The 24,855-nt window shown below is 48.3% G+C and overlaps 1 protein-coding gene across 7 annotated transcripts in view; it reads right to left on the minus strand.

The window, feature by feature from the left end:
- The window catches only part of SGSM1 (small G protein signaling modulator 1), an 85,476-nt gene that overhangs the window by 46,524 nt on the left and 14,097 nt on the right, over positions 1 to 24,855 (minus strand). For all 7 annotated transcript variants that reach the window (XM_067014271.1, XM_067014266.1, XM_067014270.1 and 4 more), the window contains 6 exons: positions 12,312 to 12,387; positions 9,213 to 9,375; positions 6,579 to 6,731; positions 3,416 to 3,483; positions 2,994 to 3,139; positions 2,730 to 2,861 (listed from right to left, as the gene is read on the minus strand). In XM_067014271.1, coding sequence (XP_066870372.1) covers positions 2,730 to 2,861; positions 2,994 to 3,139; positions 3,416 to 3,483; positions 6,579 to 6,731; positions 9,213 to 9,375; positions 12,312 to 12,387 — 738 coding nt within the window. The remainder of the gene's footprint in view (positions 1 to 2,729; positions 2,862 to 2,993; positions 3,140 to 3,415; positions 3,484 to 6,578; positions 6,732 to 9,212; positions 9,376 to 12,311; positions 12,388 to 24,855) is intronic.

Consider the following 24,855-nt stretch of genomic DNA (forward strand, 5'->3'; position numbering starts at 1 on the left):
ACCCCACAACATGTGGAGACAGACAACTAACATTTACTGAGCACCGAGGGTGTACCGAGCATGGCTCCGCTCCATAAATATCTCAACCACACATGCCAGCAACCCCGGGAAGAAGCATCCTTGCCGTATTTCATCGATTCTAAGATACACAATTGTTTTTCGCCTTTTAGTGCACCTGAAACGGGGATGCCTCTTACAATCAGAGGCATCATAAACTGTGACATAGTTGTCCTCGCCCGATCTTGTGCAAACTTGGTCTCAGCTGTTTATATTGTTGTCTCTCCAATGACGTTTTCTGCTACCGTTGTTACTCCACGTGTGGAGTACAGGTGTTTTTTAAAAATGTCTTCGAAAAGATTAGACTGTGATCTGATTGGAAAAGTGATTATGTATGTAGGAAGGCTGGGAACAGAGCAGTGGAGTGGAGTGTGGTACTGGTGAGGCAGACACATCATTCACCCTGCAGGGATGACCACACTTCCAGACTTTTTTGCACAACAACCAAGTGCACATGCTTGCAGGAAAGGCTGTACCTCCTGTGCTCTTGATCAGAGGTGAGCAAGCTTTTTCTGTAAAGGGTCAGATAGGGAATAATTTTGGTTTTGTGAACAATACAGGTTCTGCTGCAACCACTCAGCTCTGCCATTATAGCATGAAAGCAGCCATATACAATATATAAACTAATGGGCACGGCTGTGTTCCAATAAAACTATATTTACAAAAACAGATGGCTACCTACAATAATATATATGTATGTATGTATAACTGAACCACTTTGCTGTACACCTGAAGCAAACACAACATTGTAAATCAACTAAAGTTCAATAAAAATTGTAAAAAAAAAAAATGAGTAATAAAGTATCAGGAAGAACATAAATGGTAAAAAAAAAAAAAAAACCACACACAACAAAACAACAGGTGGAGGGCAGCATTTGGCCCACAAGCTGTAATTTGTTGACCCTTTCTCTTGATGGAACAAAAAATTATATTAGATAGAAAAATAAGGGCAGTGATGACTGTGACTTAAAAAGTGATACAGAAGATTGGCATCCTGAAACATGAAGGTGTTTGGGAACTATCTTAACTAATGTATTTCAATTATATTTCCCCTTGTGTATACTTATAAGAATAATGTATGATTTTTTAAAAACTATGTATAAATAAGTCTCAAATATCTCCTTCAAAAAGTATAAAACAGGGCTTCCCTGGTGGCTCAGTGGTTGAGAGTCCGCCTGCCGATGCAGGGGACACGGGTTCGTGCCCCAGTCTGGGAAGATCCCACGTGCCGCGGAGAGGCTGGGCCCGTGAGCCATGGCCGCTGAGTCTGCGCGTCCAGAGCCTGTGCTCCGCAATGGGAGAGGCCATAACAGTGAGAGGCCCTCATACCGCAAAAAAAAAAAAAAAAAAAAAGGATAAAATAAAATTTCCTAGTGAGAAAACATTGTGTATAATTTAATAGTATTTTAAGTTTCCTGATAGTTGTGTTAATAAATCAGGCACCTTGGGATTCCCCTGGCTATCCAGTGGTTAAGACGCTGCACTTCCACTGCAGAGGGTAAGGATTCGATACCCGGTCAGGGAATCAATATCCTACATGCTGCGTAGCGCAGCCAAAAAAGAAAAAACCGTTCATCTTAAATTCATGGCTTCTTACAACTGAAGAAATAGGGTCTCATGCCCACTGAGATGCAAATACTGAGGCTCAGAAAGAGAAGTGACCTGGGTCACCCAGTGGTGGCAACTGTGAGCGCAGAGCTGGAGTGGCCAACAGCTCTCTCTCTTCCTCCTCCCGGTTGAGCCCAAACACGACACTGATACTGATGGTCCAGGGAGGGGACAGCAAAGGTGGTATCACATGGGGGTAGGGCCTTCATGTGCCTTACTCACCACCCACCCCTGGGGCTGCACTCAGTGCTGGGGCATAGAGGGCGACTGATAAGTGACAGACTCTGAATTCAGATCACAACTCTGCCCCTTACTCCCCTGTGTATGGGTCTCAGTGTTATCATCTGTGATAATATAACTTGCTTCAGATGGTTGTTGTGAGGTTTAAATGAGTTAATACTGTTAAAAACACTTAGCACAGAGCCTGACACATAGGAAGTGCTCCATAACTATTAGCTGTGAAGACGTTCATCTTGATATCCTAAGCATCTAGTGCATAGCAGGTTAAGTACAAATGAGTGAACTAAATGAGTGAGTGATTACAACAGAGAATGACAGATAGACAGCTGGGTGGACAGGTGGATGGATAGATGAACTGGAAAACAAATGGACAAGTGCGGAGATGGATTAATGATCGTAGATGGATGGATGAATAGATGAATATAATTATGGGTGGACGGATGGAGGTAACGATGGGTAGATGAATGGATGGATGTAATGATGGGTGGATGGACTGATGGATGGAGTTGATGGGTAGATGGACTGATGGATGTAATGATGGGTAGATGGATGGATGAATGAATGGGTGGTTGGGTGGATATAAATACAGGCAGATGGATAAAGAAATGGTGATGGATGCATGGATAGAGGGATGGGTGAATATAGAGACTGGAAGAGAGTAGACTGGCTGGGTGGGTGGAGATTTTGACAGATGGATGAATAGATGGGTGAATGGGTGGATGGATGGATAGATGGGTGAGCAACCAGGAGCCAGAGGGAACTCCTCCTCTATAACCTGGAGCCAGACCCCCAGTGGAAGAACTGGGCCCAAGACCAACTCTCACCGGCTGAACCAGAACGTTGTTCTTGCCATAGAGCAGGGTGGCCCGGGAGTTCTGGTGCAGGGACTCTACATAGTCACGGGCGGAGAGGGACGGCCGGTCATCCATGCTGCTACTCGAATGTCTTTTCTGGATCTGGTAATGTGCGGGGAGGTGGCAGATGAGGTCTGCAGTGACCACCAAGGCCCTGGTCCACTCCCCCCCTCCACACCAAGTCCAGAACTCAGCCAGACTCCCTCCCAGTGCCCCACCGTCCACCCCACTCACGCAGAGGGCCGGACGCTTGGTGGGCGAGTCCTGTCGCAGGTGCAAGCTGTGGATGCGGTGCCTCTGGACAAGCTCGTCGGCTGAGGGGTCCGTCCAGAAGTGATCGGAAGTCTTCATCTTGGTGTACTCCAAGGCGCAGGGCCCCACTGTGGAGCAGACAGGGGCTGGGAATCCATCTCCCTGGAAAGTCCTCCCTCCCTTCTACCACCAGATGGACCACTTATTTCACCATCTCTCCCCTCCAGGCAGCTAGCATGACCCAGGGTCCTGCTAAAGAGAAACCAGCACAAGACCCTGAAAGCAAGAGGCAGGGAACAGTTTTGAAGGGAGAGGCTGGAGGGAGGTGAGAGAGGACCTTAGGAGGTGCCCCCTGGAGCTGAGACTAGAGATCCAGAGGAAGCTCAGAGCACTGGACCACTTACCCAACAAAGATGCAAGGATGGGGCCATCCACGGGGTCCATCAGGAGAGCTTCCTTCTCGTAATACTTACTAGCAAGAGAGGAAAGGACATGCAGGGTTGTATGGTGACCAGCGGAGGGTGCATGATCAACTACAACCTGATGGTTAAGAGAAGACTGGGTTCAATGCCTCTCTGGTCACCCAGTACTTCTGTGAGCCTCAGTTGCCCCATCTGTAAAATGGGGATAATAATAATAATATGTGTCGGGTTTCCCTGGTGGCGCAGTGGTTGAGAATCCGCCTGCCGATGCAGGGGACGCGGGTTCGTGCCCCGGTCCGGGAGGGTCCCACATGCCGCAGAGCGGCTGGGCCCATGAGCCATGGCCGCTGAGCCTGCGTGTCCGGAGTCTGCACTCCGCAACGGGAGAGGCCACAACAGTGAGAGGCCCGTATACCAGAAAAAAAAAAAATAATAATAATAATAATCAGTGTCATAGGGCTGCCAAAGGACGTTTGAGAGAGACAACAGATGTAAGGCACTTAACACAGTGCTTGGCTATAACTGCTTAATACATGGCTTATTAATAATACATTATTATTAATGAGAGTAACAGAAAAAATCATTAGAAGGCTGCCGAGGCCTGGCTGTTCTGTCTGCTTCTCTTGCATCTTCCATTTCAAACATGAAGTCACTTAGAGGCTCAGATGATGTCTGCCCTTCCAATATTATTGAGGCAAACATATGCTTTTTAGCTGTGGTGTGTCCTCAAAACCTGTAACAATAGGCCTTCCTGTCTGGAAAACTAAAGCAGAGCAGATGACACTGGCCTGACAAGCTCAAAACTGCCCCTGGCCTCTGACTTTCTAAGTTAACATGCAATGCTGTCAATACATTCGTGTTGAGTGTTTTGTTTTTTGAGTTGTTGTGCACTGGTTTCTAATTCTTTGCAAACTCATACAATCTAGAAACTAACAGAACTTCAGAACTGGAAAGGACCTTGTTCTGACCTCCTGAGGGATCTCAGGCCCAGAGAAGGTAAGCGACTTGCTGGAGGCCACACAGCAGGTGGATGCAGGCTACACCCAGCAAGCTTAGCTCTTCTTCCCGTCCTACAACAGGGGGTGAAGAACACAGGATCTGGAGTCGGACTGAGTGGGAGCCCAGCTCGGCTACTGCCTCCCTCGCTGTGTGTCCCTGGGCAGGCGACTACCTTCTCTAAGCTTTGTTTGGTGCCCTCAGCTGTAAAATGGGAAGCATGACAGAACTCACCCACTTGGGGTTGCTGGGAGGAGTAAATGTTCAACTGTATATAGTTAAGTCCCAACACCGTGAAGTTCTCACTAAATGTGGCAACATCATTGTAATTTTACCCCAAAGAAATCTTCAGTCAACCATAATATTGGCTGAGGCAGAATGACACATCCTGAACATGCTCAACACCAAGTTTATACATTTTGGTGTCAGATCTGAAGCTAATACTCTGAGACACTCTCCAGTCCACCACTCGTATTCTATTCCAAAAATCAGCACAGTTATGTGATCATAACCTGGAAATAATGCCTTAAAATAGTAGGTAGGTTGGGAGCAAGATGTGACTATATAGGGTAGCCCCAGGGAGTTTCTTCCAGGTGATGGGTTTCTTTGGAACAGTTCTATAGCCTGAGTGTGGTGTTGGTTTTATGAAACTATGCATGTGTTAAAATTTCATAGTATTATATAGCAAAAAAAAAAAAATGTACCAGTACTGTTGGTTTAATAGTATTGCGTCAATGGCAATTTCTTGGTTTTAAGATTTGAACTACAGTTATGTAGGATGTTAACATTGAGGGTAGGCAAGAACCCTCTGTACTACTGTTTCAATTCTGTGTGAACTTAAAATTCAAAATACAGTGTTAATGAAGAAATAGTACGTTGGTATTGCTGCTCAAATAAATTACTAAATAAATATGACCAACTTTTTCAGCGGGAAAACACAAGGTCATATACCAAAGGCAATTAACTACAGAGACCCTGGATCCATAACAAGACAGGGGGCAGAGATGTGTTATAATTTACTAGAAGGTGAATAGGTGAACTGGAACTCCAGAGCCTGGATTTCTTTCAGTTCCTCTCCTGCCTCCGGGCCTTTGCACCTGCTGTTCCCTTTGCTGGAAACACTCTTCCCCACCCTGTTTCACAGTATCCCATCTTCTGGGATACTTTCCCTGACCACCCAGAGGAAATTAAACACCACCCACCTGTCCTGGTATACTCATCACAAATTATCACAATTACTATTTGCCTGTTTTCCCTGCTACAATGCGAGCTTCATGAGGGGAAGGACTTCGGTTTGTACTTTCATACATATTTTCCTAGCAAACAGGCAAAGAATAAAAGATGAGAACAATGATACCCACTCTGTGAGGATGTGGTTAAACAGGCATTTTCACATACTGAAAGATAGAAAGATTCTCAGATATATTTCCTTCTTCTTCCATCCTCTCTGTCTCTCTTGCTGGAAAGGTGTACTGGCCACGAGGAGTCTCAGATCATAGATCCTTCAGTAGCTCCCCACTGTTCTTTTCATAATATCCGGGCAAGACCAATGTATCCCCAACATCTAGGTTAGTGCCTGGCACATAGTAGATGCTCATTAAATATTTATTGGGGGAATGAATGGATGCATGGATGAATGTTTGCCAAGAGGACTTACACTGTAAAACCTTTATACCATGTCAATCTGAGCTAGGAGAGAAAATGTAAAAAATATCACTATGCATTTCCAAAATGCTGTGTACTCACTAACTCCTTTTCTCACCTCTTCTCCAGAGTGGCAGCAATTCCCATCCTGTCCCATTCACCAGAAGAGACAACAGAGGCACAGAGAAGCTAAGTGAGTCTCCTAGGGCCACATAGTGAATAGACTGTGGGCTTCATTCATGGGAAAAGGAACGTCTCTAAGATTGCAAGATCCTTATACCCCACCCCAATTCCGAAGACCCTGCATTGCTATTAAGCACCCAAATCTTCCCAAGGTCTAAGCCAGGCTAGTTCAGAGTCAAACATCCAGAAGGCCCTTATTTAATCACTTTCACATCAAGTGTATATCAAGGGGGCAAAGGGTAAGCAGCTTTGTGTGAGCGGGTGCAATTCCTAAGAAGGCCAGCAGGTGGCGGCAGAGCGCACCCAGGTGTCTTCCGCTCACCTGCTGTTTTCCACAAGGTAATGAACAATTTTGTCCAGGACCTTCTCAAACAAGGCTGTACGGATCCACAGGTGCTTGATGGCGAGTGGGGACAGGTTGGGAAGTTTTGGCAGCTTTCGCACATTCTCCTGGAGGCCCTGGATCTGGTTTCGCCTTCAAGACCAGTAAAGGAAGAGAAGAGACATTCACAAAAGAGGAAATCCAACAGGATCAATATGCAAATGGTAAAGTGTCCAACTTCTCTAAGAAATCAACGAATGGCAATTAGAACAACAACAAGAGCCCATATTGCTCCTGGAGAATAGGAAAAGAGTTGAAAAAATAATACCGAGTGAGTGTGAAGATGTGGTAAAACTGACACTTTCATACACTGTTGATGGGTGAGCCAGATTCTAATATTGAAATTTTCCTTTTTAACATCTTTATTGGAGTATAATCGCTTTACAATGGTGTGTTAGTTTCTGCTTTATAACAAAGTGAATCAGTTATACATATACATATGTTCCCATACCTCTTCCCTCTTGCGTCTCCCTCCCTCCCACCCTCCCTATCCCACCCCTCTAGGTGGTCACAAAGCACCGAGCTGATCTCCCTGTGCTATGTGGCTGCTTCCCACTAGCTATCTGTTCTACGTTTGGTAGTGTATATACGTCCATGTCACTCTCTCACTTTGTCACAGCTTACCCTTCCCCCTCCCTGTATCCTCAAGTCCATTCTCTAGTAGGTCTGTGTCTTTATTCCTGTCTTGCCCCTATTGAAATTTCTGTCTCTCTCTTACTTTCTCTCTCTCTCGGCTGGAAAGGAGTGCTGGCCAAGAAGAGTCTCGGATTATAGATCTTTTGGTGGCTCCTCATTGCCCTGGAGAAGGAAGATTTTTAACATGGCTAGCAGGGCACTCCATGACCTTGCCCGTTTGCCTCTCCAGCCACCTCCTTACCACTCTCTGCCTCTGACCCCAGATCCAGCCAGACAGAGAGATCTGTGGATCCCTGAGGCTGCGAAGCTCTCATCTGAGGACTTTCTGTGAGCTGCTGCTTCTTCCAGGCTTCCTCCGCCTACCCTATTCCCTGGCTGACTCCTTCTCACTCTTGAGGTCTCAGCGAGGGCACCCCCTCCTACAGGAAGCCCTCTTGTACTAGCTGAAGCTGGGGAGGGGCCCCTCCTCTGTGTTCCCTCAACCTCCGCAGCTTAACTTCCCACTCAGTTCTCTGTCTTCCCCTCCACGCTGTGACCTCGAGGGTATGGACAATGCAACTCGACTGCTTTTAAAATAAAATATTGAGTCTACCAAGTGGCAAGCCTTGGCCCTTTTTCACGCCTGTACCTCCAGGGCCCAGCACAGTGCCCGGCATATATAAAGGGCTCAGTAAATATGTCCATGAATGAATGATTGCACAAATGAATGAATGGACACCTGGAATGGACATCTCTCATTCCTCCATTAGAAAGTTGCTCCCAATGTTATGGAAGATCCATGGAAATCCATCCCTTTTAAGAAGTTATCAGCAAACACCTGGGAATTTAGCAGATGGACTGGAAGGCACCTAAAGACCAGGTGGCGGAGGAGTCAGATTCCAAATGGGACTTGGCAATGCCAGATCCATAGCTTTACCCATCATGCAGTTCTGGCCAGCAGCCCGGGGCTGGCAGGGCCTAAAGGGCAAGGAAAGGGCCATTTCTCATCCAGTGAAGTACAGTAACCACTCATGGCAGAGAGGGCAAACATATGACATGCATGCCTCTCTCTCCCTTCTGTTGCCCATAACAGGCATGGCTAATCAATCCATGCCCTCTTTCCCATGAAGCCCACTCACAGCTCCAGAATCTTTCACAACACAACTCTCTGTGCAGCCAGCCACTAGGACTAAATGGGTTTGAAACCTATTTGCCATCCCTGGCCAGGCTCCAGGTAGGGGGTTTGGCTGTGCAGTTGGCACACTGGGGGTGGCCCGGGTGGAAGGCCCTCATGTACACACTCTCAGGCCATGAGCCTCCCCCCAGTACACACAATCAGCTACTAAGACAACATCTCCTTCAATGGCTGCTTCACTGTGAGCATCTGTCCACGCAGACAGAGACCACGTTGGTTATGTTAAACTTTGACCTTCCTGCATTTGGCACAGGCTTGGCTCAGAGTAGGCACTTATTCATCTTACAGTTGTTTCTTGGGCATTTCCCAGGTGCTGAGCACTGTCTCAGACCCTGGGGACCTAATGGGGGACAGCACAGGTGCAGCTGCCTGCCCTCAAGGAGTTCAGAGTCAAGTGGGGGAGACAGACAACAATCAAGTAAGCAGTAAACGAATGAATGAATAAATTACAGATGGTGATAACAACTGGGAAGACAATAAACAGAGGGATATAAAAGAGAAATGGGGTGAGGGTTGGAATTTACCATTAGTGAGGGGAAGGCCTGAGGATGACAAGGAACCAGCCATGGAAGATGAGGGGTGTGAACTGGGTGGAGGGCACAGTGTGTGCAAAGGACCTGGGGTGTGAAAGAATCTGGCGGGTTTGAGGAGCAGAATGGAGAGTGGAGAGGGTGCAAGGAGGTGCAGGCTCTCACAGAGCCCGGGGAGGAGCAGGGGCTATCCTCTGGGGGTACCCTAGCCTGTACCCCGTTCTCAGCACTTACGCGCTCTCAATCAGCTGCTCCAGGTCCTGCACCTTGCGGCTCAGCTCCTCTGCTGGCGGGAAGCTTTTGCCCACTTTCATGAAGAGAGCTGCGATCTTGTTGCTGCGCAGGAAGCCAGCCGCCCGCCTCCTCAGGCCATGCAGGACGCAGGCCTCCACAGCCGCTGCAGGGACACAACGATCAGCAGGCCCTGCCCATGCTCCCCAGTGCCCAGCCTGGCTCTGAGCTTCAGACACACACACGTACCTTGAAGATCCGGGGACCCCAGAATCACAAGTTTCATGACAGCATCATAGCAAAAAGCACATATGCCTCTCCACCATCCAGCCCCTCAAAAGGGAGCAAGGGGGGCTTAGTGGTGAACCCACGCTTGCTGCCCAAGGTCAGATCATCTCCGTTCACATTCTCTCCTGGCCAATAACCAGCTGTGTGACAGGGGGCAATTACTTCCTCTCCCTGTGCCTCAGTTTCCTCATCTGTAAAACGGGGATGGTATGAACATTAACCTCGTGAGGTTGCTGTTAGGATGAGGTGGAAAAAATGCACGGAAAGCACTTTGCACAGAGCCTGGCACACAGTGTGTGCTTTACGAATGTTAGCTATTACTCCTGTCAATGAGGGAGGGGACTATGTGACTGCTGAGCTTTATTCCGGTTAGGGAAGCACACTGTTGTCATTACTACCGTGACTCCAATAACAGCTAACATTATGGATCTCATTTGATCTCTGCCACAGCCAGACAGAAAGGAAAACCATCCATTTTTCAGATGTGGAAACTGAGGCTCCCAAAGGTAAACTGAACTGCCCAGGGCCACCCAGCAAATAAGTGATGGAGCTGGGATTCAAACCCACATCTGAACCCAAGGTGTGCTCACATTTGTGCCTCCACAAAGGGCCTTTGAAGAGAGGATTCAGCCATAATCTTCCCATTTCTGTGTATCCCCTGGAGGCCCTGCCCAGCTCTCCTGAAATAAGAAACCTAGGGTGTAGCCTGGGTTCTACCACTAACTTGCTGTGTGACCTTAGGCAAATAACTTTCCCCCTCTGGTCCTCAGTGTTCCCTTCTAAGAAACAGACCCTGTGCAGGCCATTCTGATGGCCCCTATCTTATATCTGATACTCTCAGCAGCCTTTATTTATCTTCTTACTTTCCGTCTTACACAGCAGACTGGGAGCTCTCTGGTATGCACTGGAGCATCATCAATGTTTGTGGGAAAATGTGAATTTATAATAAGAGCTACCCCTTCTTGGGTACCTACTGGGTGTCAGACCAGTGTTAAGGTTCACCTTCCCTGATCCCCATGGCAAAACTCATGAAGCAAGTGTTCTAGTTACTGTCATTTCAGAAGAGGACACCAGAACTCAAGAGCCTGGCCAAGGTCATGCCATGTGCAAGGAGAAATACTGAGAGGTTTCGGTTTAATTGCTTGTGTTGTTTTTGTTGTTGTTAGAAACGACTCGGCTTTGAAGGATTGTTCACATGTTGCCTCATCTGCTCATGGATTTAAAATATTCTGGGTGATGATCTCTAAAATATTTTCATTTTTGCTTACATACCCAGAACTTTCATTTCTTTATACTGATTAAGTTCATGATCCATTCTGGCTTGGTAGACATTATTCCATTCTTTCCGACAATGGCTCATAGGGAACAATGGACAAAAGAAACCTCAGGGCATCCCTCAGGTTTCATTCAGAGCCAGCAGATTTCTCTCACCCCCAAACTCTGATCAGAGTTAGAGAATTATTATGATTTTTATCACTCTCTAGTCTTCTAAGTCTTTAATTGGTAGGTATGCTAGTGAGTCCCAAAATAGACATGCATATCATGCCTTCTGCAAATAAAAATGTCCAGGAGAAAAAAGAAAGCCAGAGATATATATCTATATTTATATAGAGAGATATCTATTCCCATATATATGTATGTGTTTATATATATGTGCACGCATAAATGTGTATTTTTATATAAACGTAACATCTTACAGAAAAACCCGAATGAACTTTTTGGTCAACCCAATATATACATAAAACATATTTCTGGGACTTCCCTGGTGGTCCAGTGGTTAAGACTCAGCGCTTTCACTGCCATGGGCCCAGGTTTGATCTCTGCTCAGGGAACTAAGATCCCACAAGCCAGGAGGCGCAGCCAAAATATATATATATATATATATATTTAAATAAATGCATTACCACCTAAAAAAATAATATCTTGCCCAAGGTCACCCAACCAAGAAGTGGCAGAGGTGGGATGTGAACAGAGGTGGGCTGCAAGGGGCTGAGCTGACGTCAGTGGTCTCCCAGGTCATGGCATGTGCTCGGCCAGCTGCGGGCCCACAGATGGTGTCCCCGGCCATCTGGATGGAAGATGATGGGCCCATCTATAGGGCCAAGACTGTGAGGGGGGCATGACAGCTTGTCCTTTGTTATGAGACTCTAATCACGAAATAAAAAGGGTTTCAGGGAGAAAGAAACACTCCCACGTATACGTACACACTGCTTATGCACTGAATCCTGACTTCAGGGACACGGTAAGACACCTGTCTCTAGCCATTGTGAAAGTACAGTAAGAACCTGGCAGCGAGGTTATTTCTGGAACCCTGTGGGCCTCGCAGGTTCAAGGAGAGAAGTCTCAGTCATGCTCTGAGCCTGCCTCCTTTGCTGAGCCAGCTCGAAGAGGTCCCTCGGGATGTGTCCATGGCTCTTGATTCCTTATTATTATTTTTTTAAGTCCTCATTCATCCCCTCTCTTTACCTGGGTGAGGAAAGGATGTAGAGCCCATCCCTTAGATGCAAGACCCTTGGTCGCTTGGGGTAGGGACAGTGCGAACGGAACCCACGGGAGGGAAGGCATCCTTCTGGGTCAACCATGATTACCTTTTCCCGGGGTGCAGAAGTCATTCTTAATTTCTTCTCTACTTCCAAATGTTTTCTCTACTTCCAAATTCCCTAATGGAGTCCCTTTAGAATCCAAAAATAACTTCGCAGTTAAAAAGCAGAAGAATGACATGAGAACTTTGCTCAAATAAAGAGGCCACATCCCCGAGGCAGCCCACAGAGGGGAAAAAAAGCCGCTTTTCAAGGCCACGGGCCACTAACTCACCACAGAAAGAGATGATGTGGCTGCTGTCTTCGTGGACAAACTTGCGCGTGACGGCTTCCTCCATAATCTGCTTCACCTGGAAGGCAGAGGCACCAGAGGGGGAGACCCAAACCCACTCGGGGTGTGGACACCTCAAAGGGCTACATCGTCCCCCATGGTGTTCTCAGGCTGCATTGGGATGTGGTTCCTTCCACATCCTCCCTGCTGTGTTTTCTGTAGGGCTAGGGCCTGTGGCCTCTGATAGCTCCACACTTCACGCTGAATTATTTTTTCAGGCTCTCTGCATAGTGGGCTTCTCTTGAGGTGTCACGAAAAATGTCCTCTCCTTCCTGACTGTCCACATCATCTAAGGCATCCCACCTCTAACTCCTTCCATCCCCTGTTACGGTTTCTTCAGAGTACTTCCTGTCCTATTTGTTTACTGTCTGTCTCCATCTTCTACAATATAATTTCCCCAAGGGCAGGGCCTTGTCTGCCTTTTTTTCATGGCTGTATCCATGGAGCCTAGAACAGTGCCTGGTCCACAGTAGGTCTCCATAAATATTTTCTAAGTGAGTGGATGAATGAATGAATGAATGAAACGGGTATATTAAAAAAAAAAAACAGGAAGGTGTAGTATGAAAAATCAGCCCTGGAATCCTGGAGACCACAGTTCAAATCCCTGCTCAGGTACCTACCAGCTGAATTTGTGATCTTATTTTGGGAAACAGAGGCTTAGCAACGTGTAGAAATTCACCCAGAAACATAGAGCTGGCCCAGAGTGGAGAGAGAATCCAAGCTGGGTCTGACTCCCCAGGTTGTGTGTTTTTCATACTACATTCACTCATTCAACAAATATTTATTGAATACCTGTGATGCGCCAGGCACAGGGGACACAGCGCTGAAAGGGTAGCCATGCCTCTGCTTATGGAGGTGGCCCTCTGGGGGCCTGAATGCCCTTCTGCTTTGCTGGATTCTGGGCCCCACTGTGTCTAGAGTCACTGTAGTACTTTAGCAAAGTGTTTCTCCCCTCTAAGGCCTCAGTTTGCCCACCTGGAGGTTGAGAAGGTCAGAAGAGATGACCTCAAAACCTGGTCCCAGCTCTACATCTCTGCGGCTGTGACATGGGGATCTGGAATCCACCCCCATCGATGAACCCCTACTCCCTTCTGGCTGCCCTGCAGCCCACCTACACTCGGCCTGGCCAGCCCATCCACACACCTGTCTGAGAGCGGTCTCAGGCTCTCAGTGCCCCTCTCTCCCTTCCTTCTGATTGCCTTCTGGAGGGGAAGACAGAACCCAAAGCATTCTTGGCCATGTTCTCCAGAAAAACACATGGCAGTGACAACCTGAGAGCTGACACAGCACTTCCCCAGACACAACCAGGTCAGCACCCGCACCGTGAACAGCTCCCAGCCACTAAGCCCAGCAAGCTCTAAGCCTGGTTTTGCCAGCAGCATTTCAAAGTCTGAAAACTATCTAACTGAGCCTGTGGAACTGGTCCCACTTACAAATGGGGAAACTGAGGTTCAGGAAGATGAACTAGCCCACCCAAGGCCATACGGCTAGGAAGCAGCAGAGCTGGAATTCCAACTTATAAAAATGTTTCTCATTTTGGCTCCAGCTGCCATATCCTGACCCCTCTAGCTACTAGCTGTATTTCCTCAGGCAAATCATGTCGCCTCTCCGAACCTTAGTTTTCTCACTGAGTAAAGGGCTTGTAGGAGCAGCACCTACAAGGGGCAATGGGAGGACTGCACAAGGTAATGCACCCCACGTGCTGAGTACAGAGCCTGGTGCGCAGTGTACCTGCGATAAACGTTAGCTGCATGCAGATCACTGTCCTGCCGAGAACCTCACCCCTGGCCTCCTTTACCGTTATTCTGGTCCTGCCTGAAACATCCCTGTTAAGATTAAATTTCCTTGCTTGGGGGCCCACAGTGGCTGCTTTTGCAACATCCATCAGATTTGTGATGATTTTGTCAGCACCTGTCCCCCCTGACAAGCTGTGGACCCCATGAGGGCAAGCACTCCGTGTCTCCCTGCTTAACAACTGTGGTTCCAGCACACAGTAGGTGTTCAAAACAGTTCTGTCTGAGGAATGAGTGGCTTGAAAGATCATGATTGACTTCTGCTTTGGTAGAATATTCTAGTTGAAAAACATGCTTTCTTGTCACTATAATCGTGGGTAAACGGAGCAGCGGCATAATGATCCCTGGAGCAAACAAAGGCACAGAGAGGCGGAGCAACCTGCCCAGAGTCACACAGCTGGTGAGGAGTGGATTCAGGGCTTGGACCCAGGTTTATCCGACTCCAGGGGTTGAGCCCCTTCTACAACATGCTGTTAAGCCCACATGGTCTCAGAGCATTTGTCCCCCTCTCTGCCCTCCTCAGCCTCAGGTACCTGCCTCCCTCTCTTCTCTGCTCCTAGCACCTAGACTTGGACATCCTTTGGGAACAGAGGCAGAGAGAGTGAGTTCAGGCCAAATAGTGGCAACAGTGGACTGGCAGGGAGGCATGGCGGTGGGTGTCCAGGCAGCTGGATCGGGAGTACTTTCAAAAGCACAGTGAGTAATCAAGAGCCAAGAATTGGGAGCCAAACAGACTTGGGTTCAAATCCTGGCTCAGCCACTTACTAGCTGTAGGAGCTTAGGCAAACTCCTTTACCTAGCTCCAATTTCTACAGGATCGTTTTACTGACTCTGTTGGCTCCACCATCGAAACAGACTCAGAGTCCAACCATTTTTCCTCCCCTCCACCAGTGCAAGTGATCCTGGTCCAAGTCATATCTCTTCTAGATTGACACTATAACCTCTCACTGGTCTCCCTGCATCTACATCCTAGAGGCTGTCTTAACGTGTCCAGAAGGATCTTGTTAAAAGGTAAGTCAACAGAACAGCCAGATAGAAGGTCGATAAGGAAACAGAGGACTTGGACGACATTACAGACCAACTGGACCTAACAGACACATGAACTATCCAATCAACAAGAGCAGAATACACACTTTTCTCAAGTGTACATGGAATAGTCTTCAGATTAGTGTGTTAGGACACAAAACAAGTCTTAATAAACTTAGAAAGCCTGAAATCAAAGAAAGTATCTCTTCCGATCACAATGGAATGAAGCTAGAAATCAACAGCAGAAGGAAAACTGGGAAATCCAGAAATAAATGAAAATTTAAACACATGCTTAAACAATGAGTCAAAGAAGAAATCACAAGAAAAATCAACAAACATCTTGAGACAAAAGAAAATGAAAACACAACATGCAAAAAATTTATGGGATGAAAGGGAAGCAGTGATGAGGGAAATTTACAGTTGGAAATATGTTAAAGAATAAAGATCCCAAATCAGCAATCTAACTTTACACCTTAACGAACTATAAAAGGAGAATAAACTAAACCCAAAGCTAGCAGAGGAAAACTAAGATTAGAAATAAACAAGATAGAGAACAGAAAAAATTAACAAAAGCAAGAGTTGGTTCAAACAATCAGCAAAATTTACAAACCTTTAAGCTGGACTAACTAAGAAAAAGGAGAGGGCTTCTCTGGTGGCGTAGTGGATAAGAATCTGCTTGCCAATGCAGGGGACACAGGTTTGATCCCTGGTCGGGGAAGATCCCACACGCCGTGGAGCAACTAAGCCCGTGCGCCACAACTACTGAGCCTGTGCTCTAGAGCCCGCGAGCCACAACTACTGCAGCCCACGCGCCTAGAGCCCGTGCTCTCCGCAACAAGAGAAGCCACCGCAATGAGATGCCCGCACACGGCAATGAAGAGTAGCCCCTGCTTTCCGCAACTAGAGAAAGCCCGTGCGCGGCAACGAAGATCCAACGCAGCCAAAAATAAATAAGTAAGTAAATAAATAAATACTTATTTTTTTAAAAAGAAAAAAGGAGAGAAGACTCAAATAATTAAAATCAGAATAGAAAGAGGGGACATTACAAGGGACGCCATAGAAATAAAAAGGATTATAAGAGAATACTATGAACAACTGGATACTAATAGATTGAATAACCTAATAGACACTTAATAGACTATAGCATAGTGTAAACATAACACTTCCATGCACTGGGAAACAAAAAAATTCACGTGATTCATTTTACTGTGCTATTTGCTTTATTGTGGTGGTCTGGAACCAAACCTGCATTATCTCCGAGTCAAGCCTGTATAAGAAAAGCCCATGGCTACCATCATACTCGGTGGTGAAAGGCTGAAAAAGCTTTTCCTATAAGTTCAGAAACAAAATAAAGACGCCTGCTTTTACCTCTTCTATTTAACATAGCACTGGAAGTCAGCCAGCTATATTAGGCAAGAAAAGAAACAAAAGAGGGACTCACACTGGAAAGGAAGAAGGAAAATTGTCTCTTTTTCCAGATGACATGATCTTATATTTAGATATTATATACAGAGAGAGAGGTTTGTATGCCCATGTTCATAGCAGTGTAATTCACAATAGCCAAAAGGGGGAAACAACCCAAGGGTTCATCGATGGATGATAGATAAACAAAATGTAGTGTATACATACAATGGAGTATTATTTAGTCTTAAAAAGGAAGGAAGTTCTGACACAAGCTATAACACGGCTGAACCTTTGAGCACATCATGTTAAGTGAAATAACCCAGGCACGAAGAGGCCGATACTGTAGGATTCCACTTATATGAGGCACCTAAAGTAGTCAAATGCATAGAGAAAGTAGAATGGGGCTGCCAGAAGTTGGGGTGGGGACGAGGGGAAAGTGGGGAGTTAGTGCTTAATGGGTACAGAATTCCAGTTTTGCAAGATAAAAAGAGTTCTGGACACTGGCTACACAATAATGTAAACATACTTAACACTACTGAACTTAAAAATGGTGAAGGATGTTGAGTTTTCTGTTCTCTGTATTTTACCACAATTTTAAGAAGCACGTATGTGTTAATGTAGTATAAATAAATATTTTCTAGTTAGAAAAAACAAGGTAAGTCCGACCACCATCCCTCCGGTGCTCAGAGCTCTCCCGTAGCTCCCATCTCACCTGGAGTGACCACCCAAGTGCTCACGATGGCCCACAAGGCTCCACATAACCTGGGTCCATCACTGTCCTCCCAACCTCCTCCCCCACTGGTCCCATCACTCACTCCACATACCCCATATCTCCTTGCTGTCTGCCCAGCTCAGAGGGCATGGTCTCACCTCACGCCTTCACACTCGCTGTTCCCTTTACTGAATGCTTTTTCCCTAGAAACCTACACGGTTCAACTCTTCACTCAAATGTCACCATCCCTGATCATCCTATTTAAAATCTCAACCCCACCCCAGCCAGCACTCAACATACCCCTTTTCTGCTTATTTCTCTCCATAGTGTTTATTGCCCCTAGCATGCTATGTATTTTGCTTCTTCCTTGGCATCTCTTGACTTCCATGACCCATATGCATCACTTACCGCCCTATTCTTAAGACCTAGAAGAGCACATAGTAGGCACTCAATAAGTATCTGTTGGATGAATGCATACTTCCTAAGGGGAGGTTTAAATGAGGAAGTATAGGTAAAGCACTCAGCATAATGCCTGATACATAGTAGGTGCTCAATAAATAGTAACATTTTAATAATGATGACCATGACCTCTTTGCTGCCCATCAACAAGTCAAATCTGGTCCATGCATCCCACGTCCCTGCCATCAAACACATGTATGCAGGTAAAACCAAGTTTAAAACAATAAACAAAATTAACCTTGCAGAGGAAACACGGCCACCAAGGGCAGCCTACAGGGGGTGAGGTTGAGGTTGGGGTTACAAGCAGGTGGGATGGAATAAGCGAGTACTAGCAAGTGCTGAGTGTGTCACAGTTTGCAAAGCTCTCTCCTGCCTGCCTCACCTCACTGGATCATCACAAGAACTTCACAGTAATACCCTCTCCATTCACAGAGGAGGAAACTGAGACAGCGGAAGGAGGATACTCCTTGCAATGGGCTGTTTAGGTTCCTCCAAAATTCATATGCTGAAACCCTAACTCGCACTGTGATGGATTAGGAGGTGAGAGCCCTGATTTACAGCAGGTCTGCCAGAAGTACAAGGAACAACCTGAAATTTGCAACTGGTACCTGAAATTGGGGGGGGGGGTCAGTCTCGTGGGACTGAGCCCTTAACCTGGGGGATCGGATGCCATCTCCGATAGATGGTGTCAGAACTGAGTTAATTGTAGGACGCTCAGCTGGCGTCAGGGGATTGTTCGTTGCGCAGAAAACCCACAGTCTGGTGTCAGGAGTATTGTGTGGGGACAGGTGAGAGCAAAGGAGAAACACACAGGAGTGTGTGTGAGCTTTTGCAGCTCACTGACCCAGCACAGGAACATTTGGTTCTGCCGGGCTGGCGTTCCCTGCAGCAGCAGGACAGCTCTTGGGGGGTGGGAGGAGTGCCGAAGCGTGACCACTCCATTTCAGGGCAGGCCTCAGCTCTTTCCAGAGGGCCAGCCCTCTCTTAAGCAGGTCGCAGCCCTCCTGCCAGCGTCCTCCTGTTCCTTGGAGGCGGCCATCTGCCTGTCACCCTCTGGAGTGGCTCTGATGCAGAGGCCCTGCTGCCAGCCTGCCTCTTTCCCCACTGTTAGCGCAGAGACCACCAGGTCTCATCGGCTCCCTCCACAAAAGGAGGCTGTGAGCTTTCTCAGGATATGTGAAAGACCCTTCAGCTTTAACTTCCGGCTCTGCTAGCAACTAGTAGGGGCCCTTAGGCTGGCACTACCCCTCTGGCCTCAAAGACCTGCCCAGGATGCCTTAACCTCTTTCCATTCCTTTTCCTTGTCACCTGCTTTCCAATCCTGTAAACTGTCACCTCCCCTAATGTTATGGGCTCAGCTGTGTCCCTCCCCGGCCCCCCCACCAAATTCATGTTGAAATCCTATCCCTTAGGACCTCAGAATGTGACAGTATTTGGAGATGAGATCTTTACAGAGTGATTAAGTTAAAATCAGGACATTCGAGTGAGCCTTCATCTGGTATCATCTGGGGTCTTTACAAGAAGAGGAAATTTGAACATGGACAGGTACAGAGGGAAGACCATGTGAAGATACAGGGAGAAGACAGCCGTCAACAGCCGAGGAGAGAGACCCAGAACAGACCCTTCCCGCCCGGCCCTCAAAAGGAACCAATCCTGCCAACACCTTGATCTTGGACTTCCAACCTCTAGAACTGTGAGAAAACAAATTTCTGTTGTTTAATCCACCAAGTGGTACCTGTTATGGCAGCCCGAGCAGACGAATACATCTGCCGTCTTCCCCTCTCCCTCTCTCTGGAAGGCCTGGGGCATCCCTAACCATCACATGTGGAAGATAACACTGATGTAGTACAAAGAGGATGGGGCCTGGGGGCTTTGACTTCTCTGTGTTGCAGGATGGCCTGGCCAAGCAAAATTAAGATTCAGAGGTCAGCCGGTGGCAAAACCATGGGCAGGTATCTTTACTGGGGGCTCTGTGTGTTTGAGTGATAGCAAGAGGGCTTTCTGGTTTGGGGCTGGAAAGGAAGGAACAGTGTGGGGTACAGGGGCCATGGGACTCAGGGGTGGGGAGAGGATGGCGGTGGGGGCTATGAGAAAGTTCTGATGATGGCGCAGATGCCGCAATGCACCACTCAGATCCCATGAGGACCGGAGGCTGCCAGCTGCTGGGAGAGCTGCTGTCCCTTAGGAAACAGGGTCACCTCAGCTGCACAGAGGGCCTCCCCCAAGGTCGCAGTCCTTCCCGGGGTGGCCCATCCAGTGAAAGATGCATGTGGGGTGTGAAGATCCGGCATCCTCGCCCTCACGTGGGACAGCTCTGAAGGGCCGTCCCAGCTCTCCACAGGGCTGACTGAGGCTTCCACGGAGGCCACATCGGGGCCCAACTTCTCCCTCCACCCACTCCTGCTTCTCTGCCTTACCTCTCCTGGAGTTGACCCCAAGAGCGTGCCCTCATAGACCTCCTGCATCTTGATCTCTATCTCAGCATTGACCTCGGATCAACATGTCTGGACAGCAATCCACAGGGACAAGTTGCAAGTGATACAAACGCAGGTGAATTCATCTGGGCAGGCGGCAAGAGAACCAGCCCTCGGATACTGAGTTCAAGGTGGAGAGAGCTGCAGGGATGGAGTCAGACAGTTCTGCCCTGAAGAGGCCCTTAGTCCAAAGAGCTACAAGCTAAGAGAGGTGGGAGGTAAGTGCGATGGGGACCAGCAGAGCTCCTCGGGGCGGGGCCCAGAAGCACCAGCACTGGCACCAGCTGGGAACTGGTTAGAGGTACAAATGCTCAGCCTCACCCTGGACCTACTGAATCAGAAACTCTGGGGTGGTGATCAAGCCCTCCAGGTGATCTCAAGCACGCTCAGACGGTACTCAAGGATCTAAGGGGATGGAAAAGGAGAGTGGGGAGGGAGAGTGGGGAAGGGTGGGGGAGGATATAAAATAAGGAGCTGCCCCAAAATCCTTAAGAAAGAGGCATAGCAGTCACAGCTCTCTCTGGGGACCCTCCCCACACAGCCTGCCCCTTCTGGGAACCTCTCCCTCCCACCCTGATCAGACTGGGGGCAATAGCGGTTCCTGGTTCCCCAATGTTAATATCACGGGGTGCTGCATGCTTCCCGGGGTCTCCCAGCATCCTTCCCTTGCCTTAGTCAACAGCCCTTTATTAAATTCACCTTAATGTACTCAGTTTGGGGGAAGCACTTGCTTCCTATCGGCACCCTGACTGCACACACGCATTGTCTCAACTCCAAAATCTGCAGAGCAGAGAAGGCCATCTGCTTACAGCTGTGGATCCTGAAACTCAAAGGGTAACCTTGCTGTTGAGGTCACACAGCTGGGAAGCTGGCTGCAGGGAGGAGCCCGTGGCTGCCTGGCTCTGGGCCTCTTGTCCTGGGGATGGATCTGGGGGTGGGTGGTGGAGAGGAGAATGCAGCACCCAGGGTGTTCTCAGCCTGAACAATGGGTTCGGGGAGGAAGGGCCCCTCCTGCAGAAGAGGGCATGGTCTCACAGTAGGAAGAAAGAGGCTGCTGCCCACTCCTGCGAGGGGGGGGACCCATCCCTGGGGACAGATCAGCACTGTGGGTGGGGGAAGAGGGTCTGGCAGCTGCAGAAGACTTCCAAAGTTAGCTCAACCACCTTCCCCCTCGCAGACCCCCAGACATGGTCTTGAACTTGGTCCACGTTGGAGGCAGACAGATTGAGGGACCGTGGGGTGGTTTGGAGACAGTGGCAGTGGCAGGGTGCCATCCTGGCTCCTTGCGGGCTGTGTGATTTTCTAAGCTTTGGACCAGGAATCCCGCCCCATTTGGGCGGCAAAGAGGCAGCGACTATGGTTGGTGCCACTCTGGAGCCACACAGACCTGCATTCTCATCCCAGCCTGGCCACTCACATCCAGTGTGAGCTTGGTCGAGTCGTGCCCCTGCTGGCACCTCAGTTTCCTCATCTGTAAAGTGGAACCTATCACCCCCTGGGGCTGTGCTGAGAATTAAATGTGATGTGACTGGTGAAAGGGCAGGCCGGGCTAGCACACAGTAGGAGCTTTATGACACTAAAGCTTACCCTCACTTTTTTGGGCACTCGCTGTGTTCCGGGGACTATTTGTAAGCACGACATTAATGAGGTCATTTCCCAAGTTATTCCTATTTTATAGATGGGGAAACTAACACACAAACATTAGCTAACCTGACCCAGGTCACGCAGAGGCAGCAGGATTCAGACCCAGGGCCTTTGTTCTAACACTTTGTCTCTCATTGCAGAAGCGGAGGCCACTGTGAACCAAATGCTTCTGTTATTCTCCTTTTGTTTTGTCATTCTGCTTTTGTTATTAGAATAAAAGAGAATGTATACTAAGAGCATCTATGAAGTGCCTGGTGATCCGTATAGAATGTCTGATTTAATCCTCACGAGAGCATTATTATCCCCGTTTTAAAGATGGATAAAGTGAGGCACAGAGAGTTTATACAACTTGCCTGTAGGTCACACAGCCAGGACTTGAAGCCAGGTCTGTCTCACGGCCTGACCTGGAGCCCTGCCTCCAGCCCTGCCCAATCCTGGGTCAGGCCCTCTGAAATCCCAAGGTGCTGAGAAACCTGTGAGGAGGGATTCTCCAGTGTCTCCCAACTTGGGGATGGAAAGAGGCACTGAACTGGGAGTCAGAAGACCTGGGTCACCTGGATGTGACTCTGCCAACTACATCCCACTGTGGGGACCCTTCAGAGGCAGGGGGACCTCAAAGGTCACAGTGGTCGGGAAACTGTGATCCCTCTCCAGCTCCATTCTAAGGAGTCCTCCAACAACTGCTTGCATTTCTCCAACGATGGGGAGCTCACTCTTTTTGGAACCAGCTTCTCAGCTCTAAGGACAGGATGTGAGGAGGCAGTTGAGAGAGGTGGAGTCACTGACCTGGGGTCCAATCCTTGGCCACTCACTGCCCACATGATGCTAGACAAGCTTCCCCATCTGTAAAATGGGGTGGATGGTCTTAGCACCCCTACCTCACAGGGGTAATGTGAGGCTTGAATGAGATTGTGGAGCCTGTACCTGGCACATAGTAGGGATGCTACAAACAGTAATGACTCTTGAGATGATAGTGACGGTCAGGTTCACTGCGTGGATTTTCTTCCTGCGGTGGATTTTCATGAGGGTTAGTTAGGTGAATGGCCAATTGCTAAGGGGCCCTTTCAGCTCTATTAACCAACCCCAACTTCCTCTGGCTGTGGCCCGGGCCCTTTCAGCTCTATTAACCAACCCCAACTTCCTCTGGCTGTGGCCCAGCCGTGCCTCCACATCAGGCCTCAAAGCACCTACCCCACCCAACCGCTGGCCCCAACCAGCAACCATTCAGAAACATGCCCTGCCCCCACCATCTCTCCCTCCCTCTACCTGCAAATATTTAAACAGCATAAAAGGAGAATTAATCTCAGGAGAGAGACAGGGAAATCCGGGCCAATCTGCAAAGCCGGAAGGAGGGCTCCTGGTGGCTCCCTGGTTTGCCCTGTGTCTCTCCTCCTCACACCTGCCACCTGTCCACACCCAGGTACCCTCATGTTGCCCACCTGGAACTCTGCCAGGAGGCTCCAAATCAACTTGCTCCTCCTCCCTGACTCTCCACACTGTGCTGTGTTCCCTCCTCTAAGCCCCGGATGGGCATCACATGGCCCAGTATGCAGGGCTGTCATAAGGATTATGGAAAATACAGGCAGGGGACCTCAAACGAGACCCACCACACAGCTGGCACCATATAAAGGGAGGCATCTTAGTGATGTGAGTAAGAACATGGGCTTGGGAGCCACCACGCCCAGGTCAAACTCCAGCTCTGCTGTTAGCTGGGGAACCTCGGGCCTCGGTTTCCTCATCTGTGAAATGGGGATGATGTTTGCACCACCTCACAGGGCTGCTATGTGAGGATTCCATAGAGAAAACAGGCACAGTGCTCAGAACTGCCCTGTCTAAAACAGTCTCTTGCATGGCACCCTAGAACTTATCACAGCCTGATCATCACTACACGTCTGTGGATTTATTCGTTTAGTGTCCATCTGTCCCAAGTAAACCTTGAGCCCCTCGGACAAGCAGTTCAATATATATTTGGTGATCACTCTGATTATATCTAAAACATGAATACCAGTAGCCGATGCTTATGGAGCTCGGTTCCAGGCAGCGTCCTAAGCCCCTTTGACGCCTGACCTCGTCTGCTATGTGTGTAAGGCTGGGGTCAGCAAACTTCTTCTGTAATAAGTCAGACAGCAAATACTTCAGGCTTTAGGATAGCGGTGCCATATAAAATACAGGATGCCCAGTAAAATCTAAATTTCAGATAAATAAGAAATACATACATATATATAGTATAAGTATGTTCCAAATAGCGAATGGTAAATACTTTTGCTAAAACATTACTGTTTCCCTGAAAGTCAAATTTAATTGGGCTTCCTGAATTTTCATTTGCTAAATCTGGCAAACCTCTTTTTTAGGCCACCTACAGTCTACATCACAGAGTCTCTTTTGCTTTTACAACCCTTTGTAACGTAAAAAGCACTCTTGGCTCAAGGGCAGCACACAAACAGGCTACATTTGGGCCATGTTGACCCCTGGTTTAAAGCACCCAGCACAGTGCCTGTGGCACATAGGAGGCCTAAATAAACATCACCAGAGCTGCCACCTGCTCGGTGGAGGCCTTAGAGCATCCATATGCCAGCTGGGGTCTCAGGTGGTAGATGCCTGGTGGCGCAGGTGGGTGATAATGCTTAGGTAGCAAGAGCTTCTGAGATGGAGGCCCCTAGGCACCTGACTCTTACGTCTACAAGAAACTCACGGTGGAGAGGACCATTAGATTAGGATGCCTAGAGGGCCTTCGAAGTGGTTTTAAAAATAACTCTCAGACACTTTTCTGGTGGCGCAGTGGTTGAGAATCCGCCTGCCAATGTTTGAGTCCTGGTCTGGGAAGATCCCACAGGCCGCAGAGCAACTAAGCCGGTGCACCACAACTACTGAGGCTGTGCTCTAGAGCCTGTGAGCCACAACTACTGAGCCCGCGCACCACAACTACTGAAGCCCGCGCGCCTAGAGCCCGTGCTTCGCAACAAGAGAAGCCACCA

The sequence above is a fragment of the Kogia breviceps genome, chromosome 15, assembly GCF_026419965.1.
Source record: "Kogia breviceps isolate mKogBre1 chromosome 15, mKogBre1 haplotype 1, whole genome shotgun sequence".
NCBI classification, from domain to species: domain Eukaryota; kingdom Metazoa; phylum Chordata; class Mammalia; order Artiodactyla; family Physeteridae; genus Kogia; species Kogia breviceps.